At 45.9% G+C, this 21,676-nt stretch overlaps 1 protein-coding gene across 5 annotated transcripts in view; it reads left to right on the top strand.

Annotated features, from left to right (window-relative positions):
- Positions 1 to 21,345, top strand: part of NR6A1 (nuclear receptor subfamily 6 group A member 1) — an 83,639-nt gene extending 62,294 nt beyond the window's left edge. For 3 of the 5 annotated variants that reach the window (XM_061476608.1, XM_061476610.1, XM_061476612.1), the window contains 8 exons: positions 161 to 391; positions 3,592 to 3,647; positions 5,327 to 5,484; positions 6,223 to 6,450; positions 7,130 to 7,384; positions 11,344 to 11,465; positions 13,699 to 13,851; positions 14,836 to 21,345. In XM_061476608.1, the coding sequence (XP_061332592.1) occupies positions 161 to 391; positions 3,592 to 3,647; positions 5,327 to 5,484; positions 6,223 to 6,450; positions 7,130 to 7,384; positions 11,344 to 11,465; positions 13,699 to 13,851; positions 14,836 to 14,924 (1,292 nt within the window). In that variant the 3' untranslated portion in view covers positions 14,925 to 21,345. The remainder of the gene's footprint in view (positions 1 to 160; positions 392 to 3,591; positions 3,648 to 5,326; positions 5,485 to 6,222; positions 6,451 to 7,129; positions 7,385 to 11,343; positions 11,466 to 13,698; positions 13,852 to 14,835) is intronic. The other 2 variants (XM_061476609.1, XM_061476611.1) reach the window with 2 other exon arrangements.
- The last annotated feature ends 331 nt before the right edge of the window (positions 21,346 to 21,676 follow it).

Here is a 21,676-nt window from a genome sequence, read left to right as displayed (position 1 = left end):
ATGGCCAGGCTGGCGAGACTGGTGTTTTGTGCCATGCTCAGCTTTGGGAACACCTATCCAGGCAGGCCACAGAGTGCCTTTTGCAGTCCCCTCAGGAGAGTCTCCGATCACTCAGTGAAACTGTTCTGTTGACCACAAAGCCTTTCCTCTTCTCTTGCAGATGAGCGGGTGGATCAGCGAACCTGCCTGATCTGCGGGGACAGAGCGACGGGGCTGCACTATGGGATCATCTCCTGCGAGGGCTGCAAGGGGTTCTTCAAAAGGAGCATCTGCAACAAGCGGGTTTACAGATGCAGTCGGGACAAGAACTGCGTCATGTCACGCAAACAGCGCAACAGATGCCAGTACTGCCGCCTGCTCAAATGCCTCCAGATGGGGATGAACCGGAAAGGTAAAGAACACTGGGCTTTTTATAGGGGAAGGTACAGGCTGGGGCCTGTGTTAGCAATGTGAGCTGCCCAGGCTCAGCTGCCTTTCTGTATTACAGTTCTGCCTCTCAAATTCTGGACAAGAAAAAGAGAAGCTTCAGCAAAATTATACATGCATAAAAAAATTCTTCCTGAAGTACTTTGTTACTGTATTGGAGGAAAAATCTGTATGAATTGAAAACATGTATAAATATTTGGAGGACTGATCGTTGTGATCCCTTTTTTCAGGGAAGGTGATTTACTGTCCTTTCTAACATCTGACCTTGCATTTTCCCTGATTGAAATGGTCACTATTTTTACCTCAATATATTGATGTGGCAAAAATCAGTGCATTTAAATAGACTTTTAAAATGCCAAGACATCTGAGTCAGATTTACCTGTTTATTGTGTGAGCTTCGACCTGCAGCTGCTCCACAGCGATGAGGGTCTTCACTTACCACCTTTCTCTGGTTGATGAGGCACAGTGGTGTGGGGCTGGGAATGCCAAAGGTGGTTTTGCCACGTACGAGGTCACTGGGGAGCAGATGTGATCTGGGATAGGGACAGCCACCCCTTAGTCCCCATGTGTACAGACTGATGAAATGCTACAGTATCATCTTCAGGATGGAAAATCTTTATTAGCTCAGAAATTAGTAATAAAAAATAGACTGGAATAGACTCTTCACTCCAATCTGTTGGTGTTCTAATCTCGGGAATTGTTACCCATTGAAGGCAGAGATTTGTTGATTTAATGGCAACTCACAGGAGCTGGAGCAGGAGTGGGTGCTGCCGTAGCTCAGTAGCTGGTTGTGCTCCTTCTTCCCCTCCTGGATGAGCAGGTGGGGTGGTGAGAGGGACCACTAAACAAAGGTGTCATCTCATGTTTTTTAAATGCAGCTATCGATGCCTTCAGTGTCATCCTTCTTGTGAAAGCCGCCTGTCAAAAGCACTAAAACTTCCATCAATTTACTGCAAATCCGCCAGGATCTTTCTCAGGAAGGGTATCTTGGGGCTGAGATGGAAAGCTTATCTCCTGACCGCTTTGATTACAAATGATTTCTGGGAGTTCCACTTGCTGGGGACCACAGCTGAGCTCCCGGTGATGAGAGCTCAGCTCAGGGCGGCCAGAACCTGTTCGTGTGTCCTAAGGGTCTGCAGCGTGAACTGCTCCGCGCCTCCGGATCTTGCCACTTGGGGGGCGCTGTTTGGGGTTTTATAAGCCCCATCGCTCGCTGCCCGCTCCCTGCCCCCGCTGCCGTGTCCGGTACCGGCAGCAGGCTCCCCGGTGTCTGCAGGCGCAGCTCACCCGCGGGGGCAGAGCGCCACCTGCTGGCCCGGTGACCACACTGCTTCCCTCTCCTTTCCTCCGATAGCACTTGGAAATCGAAAGATCCGGACAATTTCTATCCATTGCTCATAATGCCGTTAGCTGAGAAGCTTTATGGATCACAATTAGCGATAAAATAGCTTGGAAAAGTAGAGAAATTCTCCCCCAAATTGGAAAACAGTTACTGTAGTTCCATTATGTTAGAAAAAAACCCTAAAGGGAGTAACAGAGAGGTAACTGGGACAGCTCAGTTTTGTATCAGACCCTTTTCTTTCCATGAGAAACTAATGGGTTTTTGGAAAAAACTTGCATAGAACAGCCATGTTTGTTAAAAAGACCTTGTTGTCTTGCTGTATCTTAAAGAGATTTGTGTGTTATAAAAGGTAACTGCAGTCGGTTTCTCTCCTGTGTTTGTGGCTTCTCCAGTTTGCTTACTGAATGCTGCCTGGCATTTTAAATAAAACTACTTGCTGTTGCATGGAGGTGAGAGAGTTTGTGATAGAAGGATTGAAACTGCAGTGCTGATCTCGTAACGTTGTTGGAAGGTGCCACAGCGATGGTTGTAAATCATCAGGCACTTTGTAGTGATGTGCATTGATTGACGAGGGGGTTGTGATGCAGGAAAACACAGTTTAGGTGCAAGTGGAGGTGTGTGTAGCTCTGCCTTGCTGCGATTGCATTAGCTGAGTGTGTGTAATCCCTGAGCTGCAAGCACAGACGAGGATGATTTGAGCTGAGGGTATCTAAAATCAAGCAACAGACAAATTTTTCCTTACATTTTGTGTCATTTTCTGCTTCAGGAGGGCCTCCTGCAGCCCTGTGTGCCAAGCAGGGCCAGGCCAGCTGGCAGCAGCAAGGTCACCATGCAGCTGGGGAGAGCCTCCTGCCAAGTCTGGCCAGGTCACGGTGGGAAAGAGATTGGGACCTGATAAACAGCTGTACCTGGCCTGGGAGAGGCAGCACACCAGGAGCAGGGCTGGTGCTCGAGTGCTGTCAGCTTCTGCAGAGCTGCTCTGCCAATAAAGTTAAAAGCAGATGGAAAAGGAAGGTGGAGAAGCATCTCCAGGTTAATCCCCTTAATTGGACTTTGTTGAAGTTCCTTGGAAATTGTTTAAAGAGCTTTAAAAATTCAGCTGCTCTATTGAGAAACTGGGCTGCCCTTCTGAAATGAAACTGCAGAGCTCGGGCTAGTAACTGGAATGCTCAGTGACAGCTTTGTGTGCAGCTGGCTAGGTAAAATCTCCCCTTCATTTGCTGTGACAGCTGTAGAGATCTGACTCTCTGAAGTGACAGCAGTGTTAGTAGTTACCACTGAGGTGCTTTATCTCTGTGTTGCTGCAGCACTGGTTCATGCCTCCCTGGGTGGAGTCTGGCTCATGGTGGTTCACTGCGGGCAGTGCAGTTAGAAAGGCCGGCATTCACATGTACTTTTCTAGCTGTTGTGGGCATTCACTGGGTTATCTCCAGGGTGAAGCAGGGTTGCTTTCCATGTGCCATTTTTCAAATTATGCTGGAATTAATTGTGTTAAAGAATTGCTATTCCTGCATTACCTGTCACTCATGGATCACCCGAAAAAGTAAACTCCCTGTGTAATGCTTGTAGCTCCATCGATGTGTTTATGCTGTTAGGGTGAGGACCATGACGTGTACAGCTCGATCTCTCCAGTGCCCTGGAAAGCACTGGAGGTTTCTATGTAAACTGCTTTGATGAACAAAATGAATCTTTTAAGGCATAAAGATTTTTTCCTCAAAACAGTAGATACCTTCTTGTGTACTTCTGGAATACCCAACAGAAGCATTCCTCACCAAGAACTGAACAGTAGCCTTCTTCACCTAGGTTTGCTTGTTTTCTTTCAGCAATCAGAGAAGATGGCATGCCAGGAGGCAGAAACAAAAGCATTGGACCTGTCCAGGTGAGCATGTCCAGCTGTTTCTTCATGGTTCCCTTCAGCTTTTACTCTCTTGCCCTTGGCACACAGCTCTCTTGCGGTGGTGGGCTCGGACTGTGGCAGCACCTTGGGATGATCTGATTGAGCCTTTCTCAGCCATGCTGTGCCTCCTGCTGGCATAGCAGGGCTTTGGCTCTCCGCGAGCATTAGAAATACATCATGAACTGTAGATTTGTAAATAAAGCTCCGTGCTTGCTTGTCCCCGCAGCAGTCCCAGGTGCCTGTGTGGATTCACGGGCAGGCTCGAGGTGCTCTGTCCTTTGTGAGCTGCACAAGGACAGCTCCACAGCTCCCAGTAAATCTCAGGGGCTGCCTGCTGCAATTCCTTCAGTTGTTGCAAGCGGGGCACCCGGTAAATGTCTCACTGATTGATGGCACAGCTTGTCTGGAGATGTCTTGTAAAGCACGAGGTAATTCAGCCCAACAGCTTGTACTGTACATATGAGAAATGATGGCCATTTCCAGCTTGCTTCTGGAAAAGAGGTCTTTTAGGACTTTACTATTTATTTTAATAAAATAGAAATAACACTGAAAGCATTTTCTGTGGCTCTGTGTGCCTGTGGAAAGACTGGTCACCCCAGCCCAAAACCAGGCCATGAGAAGCCACGCAACCAGACCCACTGCTTGTTCAGTTAGATCCTTCATAGCAGACTGAGAGAAAGGCAAGAATCAGATAGTGCCTGTGGTCAGCATCAGAGAGAGCCTAGCTCAAACAGTAAAAAAGTCTCTGTAACGACAGAGCATTCCTGCTGTTTGCAAACATGATATTTATAACAGCATTAGATCCTGGTTAAAGCTGAAGAACAAACATTTCATTTCTGGCCAGGTAACGATTTTTAGTGCCTCTGTGAGCAATGTTTGGCTCTTGAAAATGATGTTCAGAGTGCATGGCACTGTCTTGCAGCATGTTAACTCAAGGTCTTTCCATATTATGTGACAGCCTCGCAAAGGGACATACAGACATACACAGAATTGAGAAAGCCCCACAACTTTTATGTTACATTTATCCCACTACTCGTGCAATGTTTCTCCAGTTTATACTTCAGTGATCTGATTTTTTATTTTTTAGTCTATTTTAGCTTCACATATATTACTCTCCAATACTTGTTTTAAGTATTAGATACTTGATTCCTTTGAGTGCCACCGGGTTCTTCTCTGGGGAAAAATAGTGAACAGTGATCCCCTGAAAGTGTTTTCCTGGCTAATTTTGTACATGTCACCTTGCCTCTCTCAATTGCTTTATCAAACCAGAGCCTACCCCACTTTCTGTTTGCCTTTACCTCTGCCTCTACTGAGTGATGTTCCCAATGAACTGGCCTCAATTACTCCCAGGTTTTTCACTGTGTGACAGCCGCTGATTTACAGCTTGTTGCTGTGTGTGTTTGACATCTTTTCATTTGTCCATTCCTGCCTACTATGTTTTTGCCACTTAAATTGTTCTGCTGGAGGTCACCACAATTAGCTGTAAATAGAATTTTTCATGTATGTTGTTAAATGTAAAGGAATGGCAAAACATTTCTCCTGGTATTGGGGTGATTTCATCTCTGTTGGATGTGACCCTACGGTCAAGGTGTTTGCATACAGAGCTTCTGTCTTGTTCTTTCTCTCAGCTGAAGTAACCATAATGATCCTGTGCTTGACAGATATCAGAGGAAGAGATTGAGAGAATTATGTCTGGGCAAGAATTTGAGGGAGAAGCAAACATGTCATGGAGCAACAACGGAGACAGTGACCATAGTTCCCCTGGGAATGGAGTTTCTGAGAGCAACCAGCCTTCACCTGTTTCTACTCCATCTTCAAGGTGGGAATGACTCCTGGAAGAATTCCTTATGGCAGTAATCTTGACTGCCTTTCCCTGATTCTTACATCTCTAATTGTGTTTTAAGACAGCCACTGGATTGAAGAGAATTGAACTGGGAGGTGAAACCCTCATGAGCAAATGTAAAAGAAGGCAAAAAAAGAAATCTTATTTAAAATATGTCTCTTGTATCAGTAGTCTTTTCTGCAGGTCATGGGAGCTTGGTTACCTTTCACTGCTCATTCTGAATAAGCTTTTTCTGCACTGTTCTCAGATTTTGAACATAAATTACTCCATTTAGGTGACTAATTGATGCTGTTATATTAACGTCAGTTACTGTTAGTGCCAGCCTCCTGATGCAGCCTTCAATTGTAAACACAGCGAGCATCTCAGACTTGCATTCCATCTGCTTTCAGTTGCATCTTAACCTGGGAGATATTTGTGTTCACTGCTTGCATAAATACTTAGTTTACAATCCCAAATTCTAGCCTTTAAGGAAGCTGGGGTGGAAATGCTTTGTTAATCTGAATGGCTGCTCATGGAGCCAGGCTCAACATGAGGCAAATGTAAGTCGTTTGGTCTGCACACTAAATTATTCCCAGTGAAAGTTTAAATACAGAGGCATTTCCCATTCTGTTTTCTTTCCATATTTTTATTAACATTTCTGATGGAGCTAGATACAACCTTTTAATGGATTGGGTGGAATCTGGGGGGTATATTAAAAAGCTTTTCCTTTTCCAGTAGGTCCGTGGAGCTGAATGGATTCGCTGCGCTCAGGGATCAATATATCGGGACACCGGTGTCCACGCACTATCAGTACCTCCCGCACCTTTTTAGCTATTCTGCTCACTCGGCTCTGATGCCCCCCCAGACACGCAGCCTGGACCCCCAGTCCCACAGTCTTATCAATCAGTTGGTGTCAGCGGAGGACCTGGAGCCACTCGGCACGCCGATGCTCATTGAAGACGGGTGAGTGTGCACGGTGTGAGTGCAAGAGGCTGCCCAGAGCTGCGTGCTCCTGGATGTCCTTTTGATCTGGCCCTCTCTGCCTGCACCCACAGGCGCTGCTGACAGCGAGGGGGCTGCTGGGTGCATGTGTTCACGGTTTGATCGGCACAGGGAGCACATCCCCTGGGAAAAGATGTAACTGCAGTGCAAGCAGCAAACCAGACCCCAACCTGTGCATGTCCTGTGCCCTTGCCTGGGGCTGGAGATGGCATGCACAGACCTTTTGTGGGGTTCCAGGCCGCATGGCCGGGCTGAGGCTGCGCAGGAGTGGAGTTCGATGGGTTTCAGCCCTGAGACTGCATTAACTGTACAGAATGCCTAGTAGTAAGCACGGTAGCTGGCAAAATACACATAGGTGGAAAAAAGCTGGGTATTCTGTAGTGAGAGCTGCAGGGCTCTCTGAGGCTGGGTGCTGGTGGGCTGGGTGACCCCAGCAGTTGGGGTGGCTCCTCTCGCATCCCTCAGCCGGTCAGGATGGGTGCTGACCATCAGAGCTCCTGCAACACCCTGGGAACTGGCACATTGGGCACTTGGACGTGAATTCCTGTGGGGTTTTGACTTGCTTTTCAGGTGCCTGGTGAAATGATGTCATTCAATGTTTTTAATGGATTTTATGCCTTCATGTTAACTGTGCCTGCAGGTATAAAGTGACTCAGGCAGAGCTGTTTGCGTTGTTGTGTCGTCTGGCGGATGAATTGCTTTTCAGGCAGATTGCTTGGATCAAGAAGCTGCCGTTCTTCTGTGAACTCTCCATCAAGGACTATACCTGCCTGCTCAGCTCTACATGGCAGGAGCTCATCCTGCTCTCCTCGCTGACTGTTTACAGCAAGCAGATCTTTGGTGACCTTGCAGACGTCACCTCCAAGTATTCTCCTTCTGATGATGAGCTGCACAGGTGAGATATCAGGCTGAGTCTGTGGGTAAGGGAGTGAGATCTAGAGCTGAAGGAGATGGTGGGTGCCCTGTGACCAATTTGCCACCTCTCCCAGGACAGGTCACTTCACCTGCAGCTGTTTTCCTTTTCAGTTTTTTTAGGGAACAGATGTTCCAGGCTTAGAAAATATGCCATGGTTGGTCAGTATTGAGTCAAAACTTCCTTCTGCAGGGAAAGGTACATGATGCTGTTTGAATTTCCTGCACCAATGCTGTTGTCCACCAGCACAGCCCAATGAACTGTCTTTTTCATGAGGAGAGTAAAACTAACCAACACTTTGGGTAACCCTGAGTTTCGGGACAGAAAGTCTTATTTAAAAACCCTTTGGATGTGTGGAAAGGTTGTTCTCAAAGCTGGTTATCTGCATCATCAAAGTGTTCATTATTAATTGCTGTTTCTTTGGTTTGATTACATAAATTTAAAAGATGTTGCAACTTAGCTCTTGTTTTTTCTATAGCATTTACTATCTGGTGCTCTGAGGACCCTGCTTTTCATTTATCATTTTGGTCAGGGTGTTGATTTTTTGGTTTGGGTGGGGTTTTTGCAGTCTTGATGCCAGACAGATCCTCCTTCTGGTAGCAGACTCACAATCTCACATTATTATGGCAGAATAGGTAGGGTTTATGGAAACTGCTGCCCACCCTGCACTCTGCCCTTGCTAGGTATGGTGATTTTGCATGAGCCACCAGGGGATGTAAGTGATGAGTAGAGATTTAAAATACTGATGTGGTCCTCAGCCATTGCAGGATCTTAATGGTTCTTTGAGGTTCCTTTGTGCATCTGTTTCGACACCCAGAGGCACTGGCTGGCTGAGACCATGGAGGAGTGGACAAGCCAGGAGCTGGACCCAGCTGTCTCATTTCCTGGGGCAGGTTCCTTCCCAGTGCTGTTCTGCCTGGCCATTCATCGTGCATCTGGTGCTGCTCCTGTAAGGAGCAGTAAGGGTCATAGAAAACCACAATAACACCTCTTCCTGCATTCAGCTGTCCTTTTATTCCTGCTGTCCTGGTCAGAGCCTCAAAAGAGAAGTGTTTGTTTCCATTTTGCGTTTGTGATAAATACAAGCGAGAGTAAGACAAGAAGACAAAGGAGGAATCCTCGCCCTTCAGAAACCAGCAATTCAGAGCTGGTCGCCTCAAAAAGTCCTTCGCAGAAGATCTGTGCACATGGATGAAAATAGGTGTTCTCAGGAGTAGAATGTTTCTGCAGTCTCTTCTTCTGATTTAGCTTTTCAAGTATCATTAATTGTCATTGTGACATAGGAAAATGCACACCAAAAAAGCCATTTAGTGGGAAGTTGCACAGGTAAGGGGTCTCAGGCTGCATGGCTCCCTCCCAGTTGTCTTTATGGTAGTTCTAGCTTGACTGTCTGCAGGTGGCAGTGGGATAGTTCATGAGTATCAGTCTTCTGTCCAATACACTTGTGGAGAAGCTGATCCCTTTGGATTTGGGAGGAGCTCTTTCAGAGAGGTGTCTGACTCATGGGCTTTCTCAAAGAGCCCCCATTTCCTCTGGCATTGATCAGTAATGACTGCAAACAGAAGTTCATTACATCTCACAGCTGGCTGAAGAAGTCTCATTGAGCTGCCATAGTCTGGTACTTTGGGGTTAATTCTTGTTCTTACTTAGCAAAATGATGGGTGCAGTGGTAATGCTTAGGTAGGTTACAAATGAAAGCATAGGATGAGCTCTCCAGCCCGTGTGTTTTAATCCCTGCTAACAACTGGCTAAATGTTCTGTTTGTCTGCTAGATCAAATGTTTTCCTTTATTGTGCTGTTTTTCTGGAGATGAATATGAAATGAATAGATTCCTGACCTCCCCCAGCACTCCTGATAGCGCTTCCCTTCCCCCTCCTCCCCAGCTGATCCCGATAACTCTCAGCCAGAAACTTGCCTGGTGTAAACTGCGAGGAGAAGTGTGTGGAGGAGTCAGTCCTCGAGAAGAAATAGGGCTGTGAAAAACAGAACCGCTTTGTTTGAAAGGGGGAGGAAAGTATGCACGGAAAAGTGAGACAGTTGAACTGCAGGAGTGAGAGAAGAGCTCTCCTGGATTTATGAAGTGATGAGTGGCTGGTAAAAATGTGCATGCTCTAAAAACAATTAAACCCAGCACACAACTGAGTGGTCTTTGTGCTCATTAACTTCTTGAGCTTTGCAATCTTGCACCTGCGCGATTTTTAATGTCAACTTGAGAGCAAGAAAACTTGTACAACTTTAGATTAGCCGACAAGGCTTTCATCGCTTACAATATTGCTTTCTTGAAGAAGTGACCTGCAGTTCAGACAGCTTGTTTTCACTTCTCTGAGGTCAAACTCCACCATGCATTTTACAAATAACTTTGAAGTAAACAAACACACATGCCAAAATAAGGTATTCTTCAGTGAAAAAGGTTCTATTTTTTGCTCTATTCAAAGATGGCTTTCTGGTTGTGCTCGTATTCTTTGTGCTGTACAATGCCAGAGCACAGCTGAAGCTTCCCTAAACACTTCTGTCCCACTTCTGAGTATTTTTGCAGTATGTGGTGTCTTTGAAACCGGGGGTATTGCTATGAGATGTGTTTCCAAGAGGCTGTTCTGGCTGTTGGCACGTGTGGGATGGTCCCGGAGTATGTTTGTGGGCACTGGCAGCAATCTGCTTCCTCCAGCTCCAGTTACACCATGGCTTTATCATGGTGCACACACGGGGCATCACTCCTGAAGAAGCAGCCTGGCACCCCTGTCAGCGGGAGGATCTCATTCTGCACCTGCAAAACCTCCATCATGCAATTTCCCAGGAGATTTTGGGAAGATCTGCATTCCCTGTGCATCAGTGCACGCTCTCCTGCCCATCTCTCACTGGCTTCCCTTGGCGAGCGTGCACATTGAGGAGAAACAACAGCTTGTTTTCATCAAATGGCACGGAATCAGAAATGAATGTAGCTCTGCCTGCTGAGATACTCCAGGGCTGGTACGGATCATGGATCTAGATCCCAGCAGAGGATCCCTGACAGTGACACTAGCAGCAGTGCTTTCCCATTTGCATCTTGATGCACATTAATTAAGTGCAATGAATCCTATTTGAGGGGGAAAGTTTAGAAAGAAGCAGCACACGTTCCTTAGACTCAGCACAATTCAACCTTAGGCCATCCCCTGCAGTTCCACTTCCTTTAACACTGGTTATTTGTGGTTTCGTGTATATTTGTACTTGTGAGAAGGATCCCAGCCTTCCTGCAATATGTCTCACTCCAGAAGCTCTCAGCTGAGGAAAATGAACAAACCATAATGAACAGGCTTTGTGGAAGCACAGGAGCTCTGTGAGTCACTGGGAATTTTCAGGAGGTGAGCTTCCTCACCTGTCTGTCAGATAAATGAAGTGTGTGCCACTTGTTGCACATGACCCAGTGTAATTCCTCAGTGTTAAAGCAAAGCTATTTCCAGCAGCACTATACAGATACAGGAAATTGTAGGCACTTTTCCTATTGGAAACAGATTTTGTTCTGGGAAGCAGTATCTGTGCAGCGGGATCTGGGCTCCATGTGCCTGCAGTGCTGTATCACTGGAGGAGCCCGAGAGAGGCACAATCCTCATTGAAATGTGGGGAAGTACAAGTGTAGAGAGGCAAAGCAGCGTGCGTACAAGCACGCAAGCAGTTTGTGCAGATTTCTGGCTCTATCAAACCTTTTCCTCTGTCAGAGCAGGCTGGTGATGAACTGAATCACCAAGAGCTGGGTTTTGCTAAAATATCTATAGCAGTCATGTCTTTGAGAGTAATTTTCCTTCTACTTTAATAGTGGTGCCAGCAGACTTTGGGCAGTTTTCATGACAGATTTTGTTAAGTCTCCTTGAAGATGTTAAACTCTCTGAAATTATTTTAATAAGCTTCTTGCCTTTATTGTATGGACTCTGTCCTGTATACACTGATGTGTGATCTCTGTCCTCCAGATTCAGTGAAGAGGGGATGGAGGTGATGGAGCGGTTGATCTACCTCTTTCGCAAATTTAACCAGTTGAAAGTCAGCAATGAGGAGTATGCATGTATGAAAGCCATTAACTTCCTAAATCAAGGTGAGTCCATGAAAAGGAGGTATTGGCCCCAATGGAGAAATTCTCTGAAACCGTCTAAGCAGTCTTTGATTCCCTGATGAGAAATAAGAGGAAGGGATCTGAGATCAATGAAGAGACTGGAGCTCTGAAACTTCTGTGTTTACCATTATGTAGACCATACGCATGAAGAGCAGGATACTTGGGTACCCACCTGAAGAAATCCTGGAAGTAAATGAATTCATTTGCTTAGACAGTTTTTATTGCCTTTAAATACAGGGACCAAGCACAGTAAGTGTGTCATTTTACATATATACCAAGGGTACCAATGCCAGGATAAGAACAGAGCAGGGACACTGGTGAAACCTTTCTGGATAAGGTTTGGGTGACTTACCAGCTGCTAACAGACTTTTCATCTAAAAGTATTATTGCTTTAGATAACTGTTTAGCCATTAACTGAAGGATATTTTAAAGCCAGTTAATTGGCATCACTTTCTTTTCCTGAAGTAAATGTTGGCTGTTTGCATAACAAGCTTTCGAAGATTCCCAACTAGAAAATGTATTTGTTCTGAGCTTTTCTGGCTATTTAAAATGCCAGGATATATATATTTAATATATATATAAAATGTGATTATATATAAAATATATATATAGAATATACATTAAAATATAAATATATATAATATCTATATGCCAGGATATACATATTTAAAATTCAGGATATGTACTTAGGTCATCTAGCTGGCCTCCTGCTTTTTAGATGCTACACCTAATGCTAACTCTTCACAGGGAAAAGTAATCACGAATGAAGTATTTAGATGCAGGCAGTGAATTGAGCCTAAGAAGGGACTGTTGACTAACCAGGGTATTACAGCTGGCAGTCCAGGCTGCTGCAAGACCCTGGACATTTCAGAATCCATGCAGAGTAATTCTTCAACATGTGAGAAGACCCTGGTCGCTGCCTAACACCTGTAGAGGGCTGGAATAGTTCAGAATATGTTGTGTTTGTTCTCAGAAGCGCCTATCCCTGTCTCCACTCTTGCACATTGTCTCAATCCACTGCGTGCTGGTCGTTTGTTGTGGCCCAGTGTCAATGTTTCTTCGTGTTGTAAAAGAAGAGAACTGTGAGAGGCAAAGCTCAATGGATGGTGTTGAGCTGTGATTTTGGAAATAAATGTCCCCAAAGTCTGTTGTAGTGTGAAAGATAGTTGCAGTCTGTAAAAACGTGCTGCAGGCTCTCTCCTCCCCCACTCATTTCCAGCAGGAGATAGTGCTGACGCTTCAATCTGTGCCGGGCTGAGGTTCCGGTTTGCTTCCCTGGGCAGTTTCCTGACGCTGGATAATACACTTCTCGAGCTGTCTCCATTGTTTTCCAAAATGTATTTTCATTAACTTCCTGTCTTCTTTTATTTTTAGTTGAAGTTTGCAATTTTTTATGTGAAATACCTGAGAATTATTTTTAAAAGTCAGCTTTTGGGCAGTAGATAAATGACTCTTCCGTCAGATGGTCTTACAATACGAGTCTGTACCAAGGGTCTGCAGCTTCCTTGCTCCACGGCACTGGATCCTTCCCAGGACTCCCAGCAGCATGCCGATGCTGTTGATCACACTGAAGGGTGGCAGTTGTACGTCCTGCCAGTTTGATAGCTTGGAAATGCCCATTTTTCCTCTGTGTATGTTGCCTGACATTGGCAAAGCTAAATTTAAAAACAGGAAGTTGACAAGTTTATAAAGCTCATATGACATAATTCATAAACAGATGGGGAGAAATATGATGATACCTTGAATTATAGAGTTGAGTGCTTTCCTCAGCCAGGATGATATAGCTAAAATCAACATGTTTCTGTCTGAGGAAGTATTACGCTGAATCTGCTGTGAGGACTAAACCTTGACATACAGCTGCTTTACACCAGGCAGATGGGGATTTAAGATTGCTGGAGCTGTTATCTCCAAATGCGTTGATTGAGCTCTGCAGATGAGCGGCTTAAGACAGTAGCTGTTCTCATCTTGGCCCTCTGTGGAAGGAAATCCTGTGCTCAGACATATGTGTAAAGATGCATACGTGATGCAGGCACACCAGGAGGGGAAATGGGAATTCTAGTAGTTGCCTAACTGAGCAGTCTCTGAAGCAGGGACAAAGCTTAGAGTTATAGAAAACTGTCTTTCCTGAAGAAATGGCAATAAGTGCAAGGCTGCTGCTCTTCTAGGATGTTTTTGTCATGTTTTCATTCATTGCTCTAACTGTATTCCCTTTCAGACATCAGGGGTTTGACCAATGCATCCCAACTGGAGCAGCTGAATAAGCGGTACTGGTATGTTTGCCAGGACTTCACAGAGTACAAATATCCACACCAGCCAAACCGTTTTCCGGATTTAATGATGTGTTTGCCAGAGATACGATATATTGCAGGTAACTTTTTGAGCTCTTTTCCCATGGGATCATGTACAAGTTATGAAATTTGCTTCTTTTGAAAGAAAACAATTTATAACAGTGAAAATCTTGCCAACTTTGGAAGACGTGTGTGTGGGACCTTCTTCTGTCAAAGCTCCTCACCCACCTTTAAGCCCATCTCCCATCACCCCTAGCTCACCCAGCCGGACTCGCTCTTTGCAAGCTGTCCTTGTAATGCTGGCAGATGCAGTGTTATGTCCTGCTCCAAAAAGACATGCCTTGCTCTGACCTACTGCCCTTTAAGTACCGTGGGGGGTTCTCCTTTTATTTTCTTCCTTTCAATCCCAACTCGGAGGCATTTTGCCTTAAAAGGGTGCAATCCTGATTTGAGTAGTAATAAGAAACAGAGAGCCCTGAAATGGTGCTTAATTATGGAGCAGATGGTAGAGAGAGCAGTGGGCAGACTCAGTGTAACCCCTAGGTTTCAGCTCATTTGGACCTCTGAAATCTGCAGGTGAACTTTCAAATGCAGTTGTGTCACTAATTAGGTCTACAGGGTCTGGTGTTACTAAAACATTGTTTGTTCCTGAATGTTATGGCAAAGGGAGATACTTGCCTCCCTGTGTCAAGGCTCTGTGTGCTTCATCCTAGTCTGTCGTAATGAACAAGATAATAATCACAGAGTAGCTCTCATAATTTACTCATTGAGATCAACAAGGGAGTTTGAGGAGAGACGGGATTTAGTCTTTCCCAGTTTCTATAAATACTGCTCCATTGTGGAGAAATCATTTTGATCTGACTTTGACCATTTATTTTGTTTTCTATTCAGTAAATAATAAATCCTGTTGTGTCCAAATGAATATCAAATGTCTAATGTAGCGGTAGGATGATTAACTGTTTCTCTGAGAGGTTCAAGGTAAAACCATTGCTCGCCTTGCTGGCTTAGGTGTCTCTGAAATCTGATTCAGGAGTGGCTGCTAATTCTGGTTTTTCTCTTACCAGGAAAAATGGTGAATGTTCCCCTGGAGCAGCTGCCTCTCCTGTTTAAGGCTGTTCTACATTCCTGCAAGACGAGTGTGAGCAAAGAGTGAGCCGAGCTCGGCCAGGCCAGTGCTTTATGCTGTGCCTGGGGCAGGGAGCTGGCTCACCCCAGGAGGGGCGCAAACGCGATCCAGGCAGGAGCCAGGGAAGTGGTGTCCCTGCTGTTGTAGCAAGAATCTTTTTTTTGTTTGTTTTTTTGTTTTGTTTTTTTTTACTCTTTTTCCTATATATTTATTTCACGACAGAGTTGAATGTATGATCTTCAACACGATGCACATGGTTCTGTATGAATGCAGCAGATGCATTCTCCAGCGGTTTACAGAATGTGAAGATGTTTAATGTTACAGTGTTTGTTAGGGTTAGTTCTTTTGTATTTGGGGGCTCGGGACCAAGATGACTAAGACTACCTCAAGGAGAAGATGCTGTTTGTGCACTGCTCTTTCCATGATTTGTATCCAAAAGCATTTGTCGTAGAGAGCAAATGGCCTCACTGCATCGACAGAGCTGTTAGTATCCTAGATGGACGATTTTGGTGAAGTGGGTGTTAGAGAAGTGCCAAGCTTTTTATCTCTAAATATAATTTTTAAAAGGCAGAAAGTGGAGAAGAAAGAAAAGTCTCTCTAGCCAGTTGGTTTCTTTTCCCCCTGGCAGTTTTCAGGTGCAGGTTTAGTTCCTGCAGTTTCCCTGAATCCTGCCCCAGTGGGATAAATATTCCCAAGCTGTAAGGGGCTCAGTGTTCCTGTCCCCTCCTGGGAGCTGCAGGAATGGGCTCTGCCCCAACCCCAGCCTAACCCACTGGCCTCTCACTGTTGCTGCAGCACCTCTCCATTCGACTGAAACTGTGTTGCTGCAGTTTATAGCAGGCTCCTGGCATTATACAAAGGTACTCTTGTTGCTGGAGAACTGCAAGTAATTTCTCATCACTTCCTTAACATCCATTTTAGGTTCACAAAAGCAGGAAAACACTACTTAGAGAAGAGGCAGGATTGCCCCTGTGAGTGTGTTCCTCCAAGGTGGTATCTGACTACTCAGGAGGCTTCTGAATTGCAGCAATCCCAGTCTGTTTCTGGCAATAGTTAATGTACCCTGTGGTTCAGTGTGACCTGTGTAATGGGGCAAGGGACTCCAGTGTTCTCTGGCATGGCTTTCTCTGCTGGACTCGGGGAATGCATAATCCATACTCATATCCTGCCAGAACTGTTTTGCTGCTTGTAGAATTCCTTCTACCAGGAAAATGCTATTAATGCAGTACTTGATAAACTGTTCTGTCCTAGGTGTTGCAAGGCTTGCATTTTCCGTCTCACAACCTCCACACTACTCCACTGCATGGAGAGCTGGGTTAATCACAACTGGTTAGCTGCTTGAGCAATTGCTAAGTGCTGTTGTTTTCTAAACTTGGGTATTCTCATGAGTAACATCATAGCTTCCAGCTCGTGGTGGTGGTGGTGAAATTGGATGAGACACCTTGTTCTCATCTCCTTCATTCAGAATTAACATTCAAAGACTCAGTCACTCTCCTAGGCAGCTGTGTTGCCCTGGCTGGATTTCCTTCCCTGTGTCCTTAGATATGAATCTGATGTAGCAAGAGGGTTCATCAACAAATGTTTGAATGCTGTTTTAAAAACACTTTGGGAAACAGCTTCTCTTTCTTCAGGGTAAGAGGAACCAGTTGCTACCTTTTTGTCTTGTGCTGATGAGGGCACAAAGTGAGTACTGCTCAGAGGTACTGAAGCTGCTGTGAGATGAATATGATGGTGATCAGGAGAAAAACCTCATTCACCAAAGTTGTCTTTCCTTCCCCTTCACCCAGCGGCTGCTTCCTCGGTTGCAGCCCAAGAGATGCTGTGACCCACTGGCTTGGCACATCTCTCGCATAGTAGGCAGCCGTGGTCTCACGCAGGACCCACGGCAGCAATCCCGCTTGGGATTCTTCCAGCTTGATGGTTTCCCTTTCCTAAAAGTCCACTAGCTGCTCATTTTTCATTATTTAAATAGGATGTTACGGGTACGAGCTGCTGGGCGCAGCAGCAGTTCAGCTTGACAGAGCTCCACAATCCAAAGGTGGTTCCGTGAATCTCATTTACTTTCTGACTGTCAAATGGGACAAGCGTGTATTTCTCAGGAAAGCCTTCTGCATACATACCTCAAGTGTAAATGGGAAGATGTTAGTATATCTGTTTGTAAGTTAGGAAGTGTTTCTCAGCTTTTAAGTTTAATTTCCAAATAGCTTGATATGATCTTTTTATTACGGGTTATCTTCTGGCTTGCTGTTTTATACACTCAAGGAATCGTTACAATTGCATAGGAGTAATTCTGTTCTGCAGTTATTGAATTATTATGATCTGTTGGTGAATAAGAGTTTGTTTTAATTCATGTACATAAAAGTGGTCATCACATTGCCAAATATCCAACAACAATAATCTATTAGGTGTGCTGTGTTTATCCAAAATGGACTCCCAAGACTAATGCTGTACCAACAACAAAAAAAACCAAAATTCATTTCTGATGATGAATGGACAAGAATGTTCTACTTTCTGTTGTATGAAGCAAATTTTACAAAGGTTGATTGGCAGCAGCATCCGTTACCAAATAACCCATTTGTTGTAGGGAGTAGAAAAGCCTTGCTAAACTGACAAGTAAGGAAGAAGCTAAAGTATCAACCCAGAATCTAGCTCACCGGACAGTCATTCTTAATATCTTCTGCACCAAGTCCTCTAATGACTTGTATTTTTTAAACAGGGTAAAGTGAATGTTGCATTGCAAACTCAGGTATTATGAGAAGGTAGGAATGTAGCTAGAGACGTAGAGACGTTAGGTCAGTCACTAGATGTATTTGTGAATTTGGTTTGAAGGACACCCTGGAAAGGTTGGAATTTTTGTTCCATTCTTCACGTAGCATTCGGTTTACAGGGACTCATATTTTATTTGTGCTTAATGCTAGTAGGGGGAAGTTCATTATCTTTGGTACCTATCTGCTCTTGCTTATCTGACCTTCTGTCATAGAGGAATCAATCAACAATAATAGTCTTTGGTAGAATTTTCTGCCATGACAAGTCAATTTTTATCCCCGATTTGAAAGATAAATTGGCTGACTGACCCCCTCCTCTCCTTCATAGCATTTGTGCAGATGGAAGGCTGAAGAGTTACTTTTAATCTGAACAGAGATTTGGGACATAAATATGAAAAGCTCAGGCTCACGCATTCAGAGAGGCTCAGCTGAGGTGTCCTGGTTGCTGTTTTACAGGTTGGAACTGGTCACCCTGTGCAGAGAACAGAGCAGAAATTGCTCCAGCTGATGGGGCTGAGTCCCAGCATAAGTGACCGGTCCCTGGGACCTGAACAAAAGCTTTTTGAAAGCAACTGGGGTTTTCTTCCACTGCCTGCCTTTGGGTCAGGCTGCTGAGTCTTGACCCCACTGTGTGTGTCAGTAGTGAGCCCTTGTCCTCAGCATGCCTGGCCTCTCGAGAGGGCTGGGGGACAACTAGGGCGTTCAGAGATGCCAGGTACCTGAGGAGGGCAAAACCAGTGCAGCAGGAGAGAACTCTCCAGCCGTTTTGCATATGCATTAACTACTTTTTAATTGTTAATAATGCAGTGGTGCTCAATATTCCCATCTCCTGCCTGCTAGCCCACAGAGCTGTGCAGAGCCACTGCACGCTCTGGGTGAGCGCAGTGCAGCTCTGGATCCTTCAAATCCTGAGCTGCTGCTGTCTCCCATCACACAAAAACTAAAGAGAGAACACGGCATCTCCAGGGTGATCAGTGCAAAGTGGTCAGTCACAGTGATAACTGTGGGAACACCCGTTTTCCTGGTGTGCTGGTGTTACTTGGGCTGAGGCTATGAGAGTGAGCAGAGCTCCGGGCCTGCTCGCTCTGACAGTGTGTTTGCAGGGCTGCTTTGCTCACAGGGCGAGCCCTGGGTGGTTTTGCCCTCACCCTGCAGTAGCCCATAAGGCTCAAGCTCACATCAGTGGCACTCCACTCGCTGCCTGTCCCTCCCTCTGCCGCACGCATCAGATCTGCCCTCGCTCTTCAGGCCTCTGCACAGAACAGAACCACCTCAGGTGAAGGGGTTTTGGTCTTGTCCTTCAAACCAACCTTTTTTTTAAAGAAACTTGAATTTCTTTTATCTTTACTACGTTTTTTTAAATGAAAAAAAAAAAGGGGAAAAAAAAAAAAAAGCTCTCCTGTGAATGTGCTATTTACCGTTCATTCTTTCTTCTTTCTTGGTTTTGATTTGAAGCTATGAAGCTTGGTGTCTGTGAAAATGTTGTTATTTCTCAGGATAATAAGCGGCAATCATCCCTGCCACATAAAGGGCAGGAGAAAGGGGGAAACTTGGGGAACTAGTTTAAGTATGAAGCTGATTTTTAAGTTGTAGATGATGTGTAAATCAAGGGTAATGCATGGGATGTCAGTATCAAGCTGTGGTGTTTCTCCGGGTTCACGGTGTGTTGTTTGCAATGCACAGAAGCTCAGGGATAAGTATTTAAAATGTGACTCAGAGAAACCCTGGTTTTGATGTTGCAGCAGTTGCTTCTTTCATGACTTGTTTGGAGGACCCAGTAAAAGCTGAATGAAGTCCCATATAGCGATTTCAGGGGGAAAGCTTTCTCTTTGGCTTGTGGGAAGTTTGCCTACTGAAGGCTTAGGTGTGCTCTAATGTTTGAAGCATCCCGAAGGAGCACGTTGCCGTTTGACCTGTTGCACGGGGATCTGCATGGAAAGCAGGTTTTGGTAACCTCACACTTCTGCTGAAGGCACATCAGCTCCCAGGGCTGGGAGAGGTTTGTGTGTATTTCCACATCCCCTCATCCTTCTGCCTTATGTGTTTTGAGTGCTCGTGGACAAGGGGAAAATGGGAATTTCCCAGTATGTCCCTGGCAGCCAGTTGCAGTATTTCCTGCACTCAGTTTGTTGCTTATGAATTACAGCATCTTAGTTTCCAGTCTGTACAGCTTTATCATTATGGGTCAGGCTGTAGACTGAAGAGTGACCATGGTTCAGTTACAGCTGATGCCAGCACTGAATGAGAGTCAGGAAAAGTTTGCAGGGCTGAAAACCACGTTCCCAGCCCTCTCAGTGGCCAGGACCTGCAGATCTGAGTTTCAGCCAGCCCTCCAAAGAGCTGGTGATGCCAATCCAGGCAATGCCTTCCCCTTGAAAAAGATGAAACTGAAAAGAGCTCGTGTGCAGCTGACCTCTAACAAGTCTATGAAAGAAGCAACATGGTTCAGTGGAAGAAATGCCCCCAAGGGCAAAAAGAAACAGAAATTGAAACCAGATGACGATCAACCTTAACAAAGCCTTTTGTGATTCATTGTTTTCTTTCAATTTATAAAATGTCTTGTAATAGTTGATAACATTATTGACTCAATTTCCATAACTAAACTACCTCGTGTGACATCCTGTTTATCATCTCAAAGGGATTGTGTGAAAAACAAAATACTGCCCGTGTTTGAAGAGCAGGGGGGGAGATGGTGGAATTGTTTCCCTTCTCATGGGTTGTGGCTTGGTTCCTGTTCCTGCCACAGCATTTCAGCCTGCGGGTGATGGTTTTGACTTGGACTCCTGGCCCCCAGGAAGGCATTGGGCTGTGCACACGGTGCTCTCACCCAGCACTGCTGTGCCATGGTGGTGAGCACTGTGGCCACTGCCACAATGGGCCACTGTTCACAGGGTGAGCAGTGTCCTGTGGCTGTGTGTGACAGTGCGGCAGTGTCTGTGATGCTGCAGGGGAGGCCCTGCCTGCAGCCACAGGGCAGGACATGGCTTTTGCCAGTTTAGCTTTTGTTGGTGCCCATCCAGCCACTGTTCCAGCGCTGTCCTGGTGCAGACACGATGCAGAGGCTGCATTTGTAGCCTGGGACCTTGCAGAGCCCTCGTGTATGTCCTGGGAGTCAGGGTGCTGCAGGAGGAAGTGGGTCCGGTTTGCTGCCATGGGCTTGTGCCAGCCCATTGCTGGTTTGCGTGTTGTTTCCAAGATGGGTCGGTCCCGGTCTTGGGGTCCTGCTGCTGTTGTTCCAGGTGATGGTTTCCCCCAGTAAAACACTTCATTTTTCCCACAATCCCTTGTGTAAATCAGGGAAGCAGGATGTTGCCTCGGCATGACACACGGTGAACGTTGGCACGCTCAGAGCTGGGGCTGGGGCAGGAGACTGTCCGGCCACTGCCACCGTCACCCACAGCGTGAGGAGGTGAGGAGCCCCATGTGGCACCCCTCGGGAGCTGCCTCCCTGTCACTACACTATGACCAAATGAATGTCTCTGCTGGCACGTCTCGAGCGTGCCGTGGCACAGCCGGTCCCCCTGGTGCGGTGGGACTGGTGCAGGTCCGTGTCAGCCCGACCTGCCCCTGCTCCGCTGCTCTGCTCTGTGACTTGACTACCTGTGGAAATGTGACCAATAAGTGTTGAATGCATGTGTAGCGAGTGTTAGCTGTATGAACTAATAAATGTGAATTGTTCTGCACTGGTGGTGTCTGCTCTTCGCTTGCAGTTTCCTTTTCAGCAGCGTTTTTCACTCGGTGGGGAGGCAACATCAGGGGGATGGAGCCCAGAGCAGAACTGGGTGCTGCAGCGCTGCCGTGCCCTGCCTGCTGCCATCTTGCTGTGGAGCAGCCAGGGCTGGAAGCGTTTGTGGGTCTGGGGATGACTGTCGTGCTGTTGGGAACCCTGCTAAGAGTGGGGTTGGCTGCGGGAGGCTAAGTGGCAGGGGGGGTCCTTCTGCAGGGGGGATGAAAGGAGTGGGGGCAATGCAAAAAGTGAAGGTCTTCTGGGCCCTGCCATGCAACAGGCACCTG

This window comes from Pezoporus flaviventris, unplaced genomic scaffold (genome assembly GCF_033815535.1).
Source record: "Pezoporus flaviventris isolate CSIRO_AGI_PZ_B2104156 unplaced genomic scaffold, CSIRO_AGI_Pfla_v1 ptg000097l, whole genome shotgun sequence".
Taxonomy (NCBI): Eukaryota; Metazoa; Chordata; class Aves; order Psittaciformes; family Psittacidae; genus Pezoporus; species Pezoporus flaviventris.
This window is presented reverse-complemented; position numbering and strand designations above follow the sequence as displayed.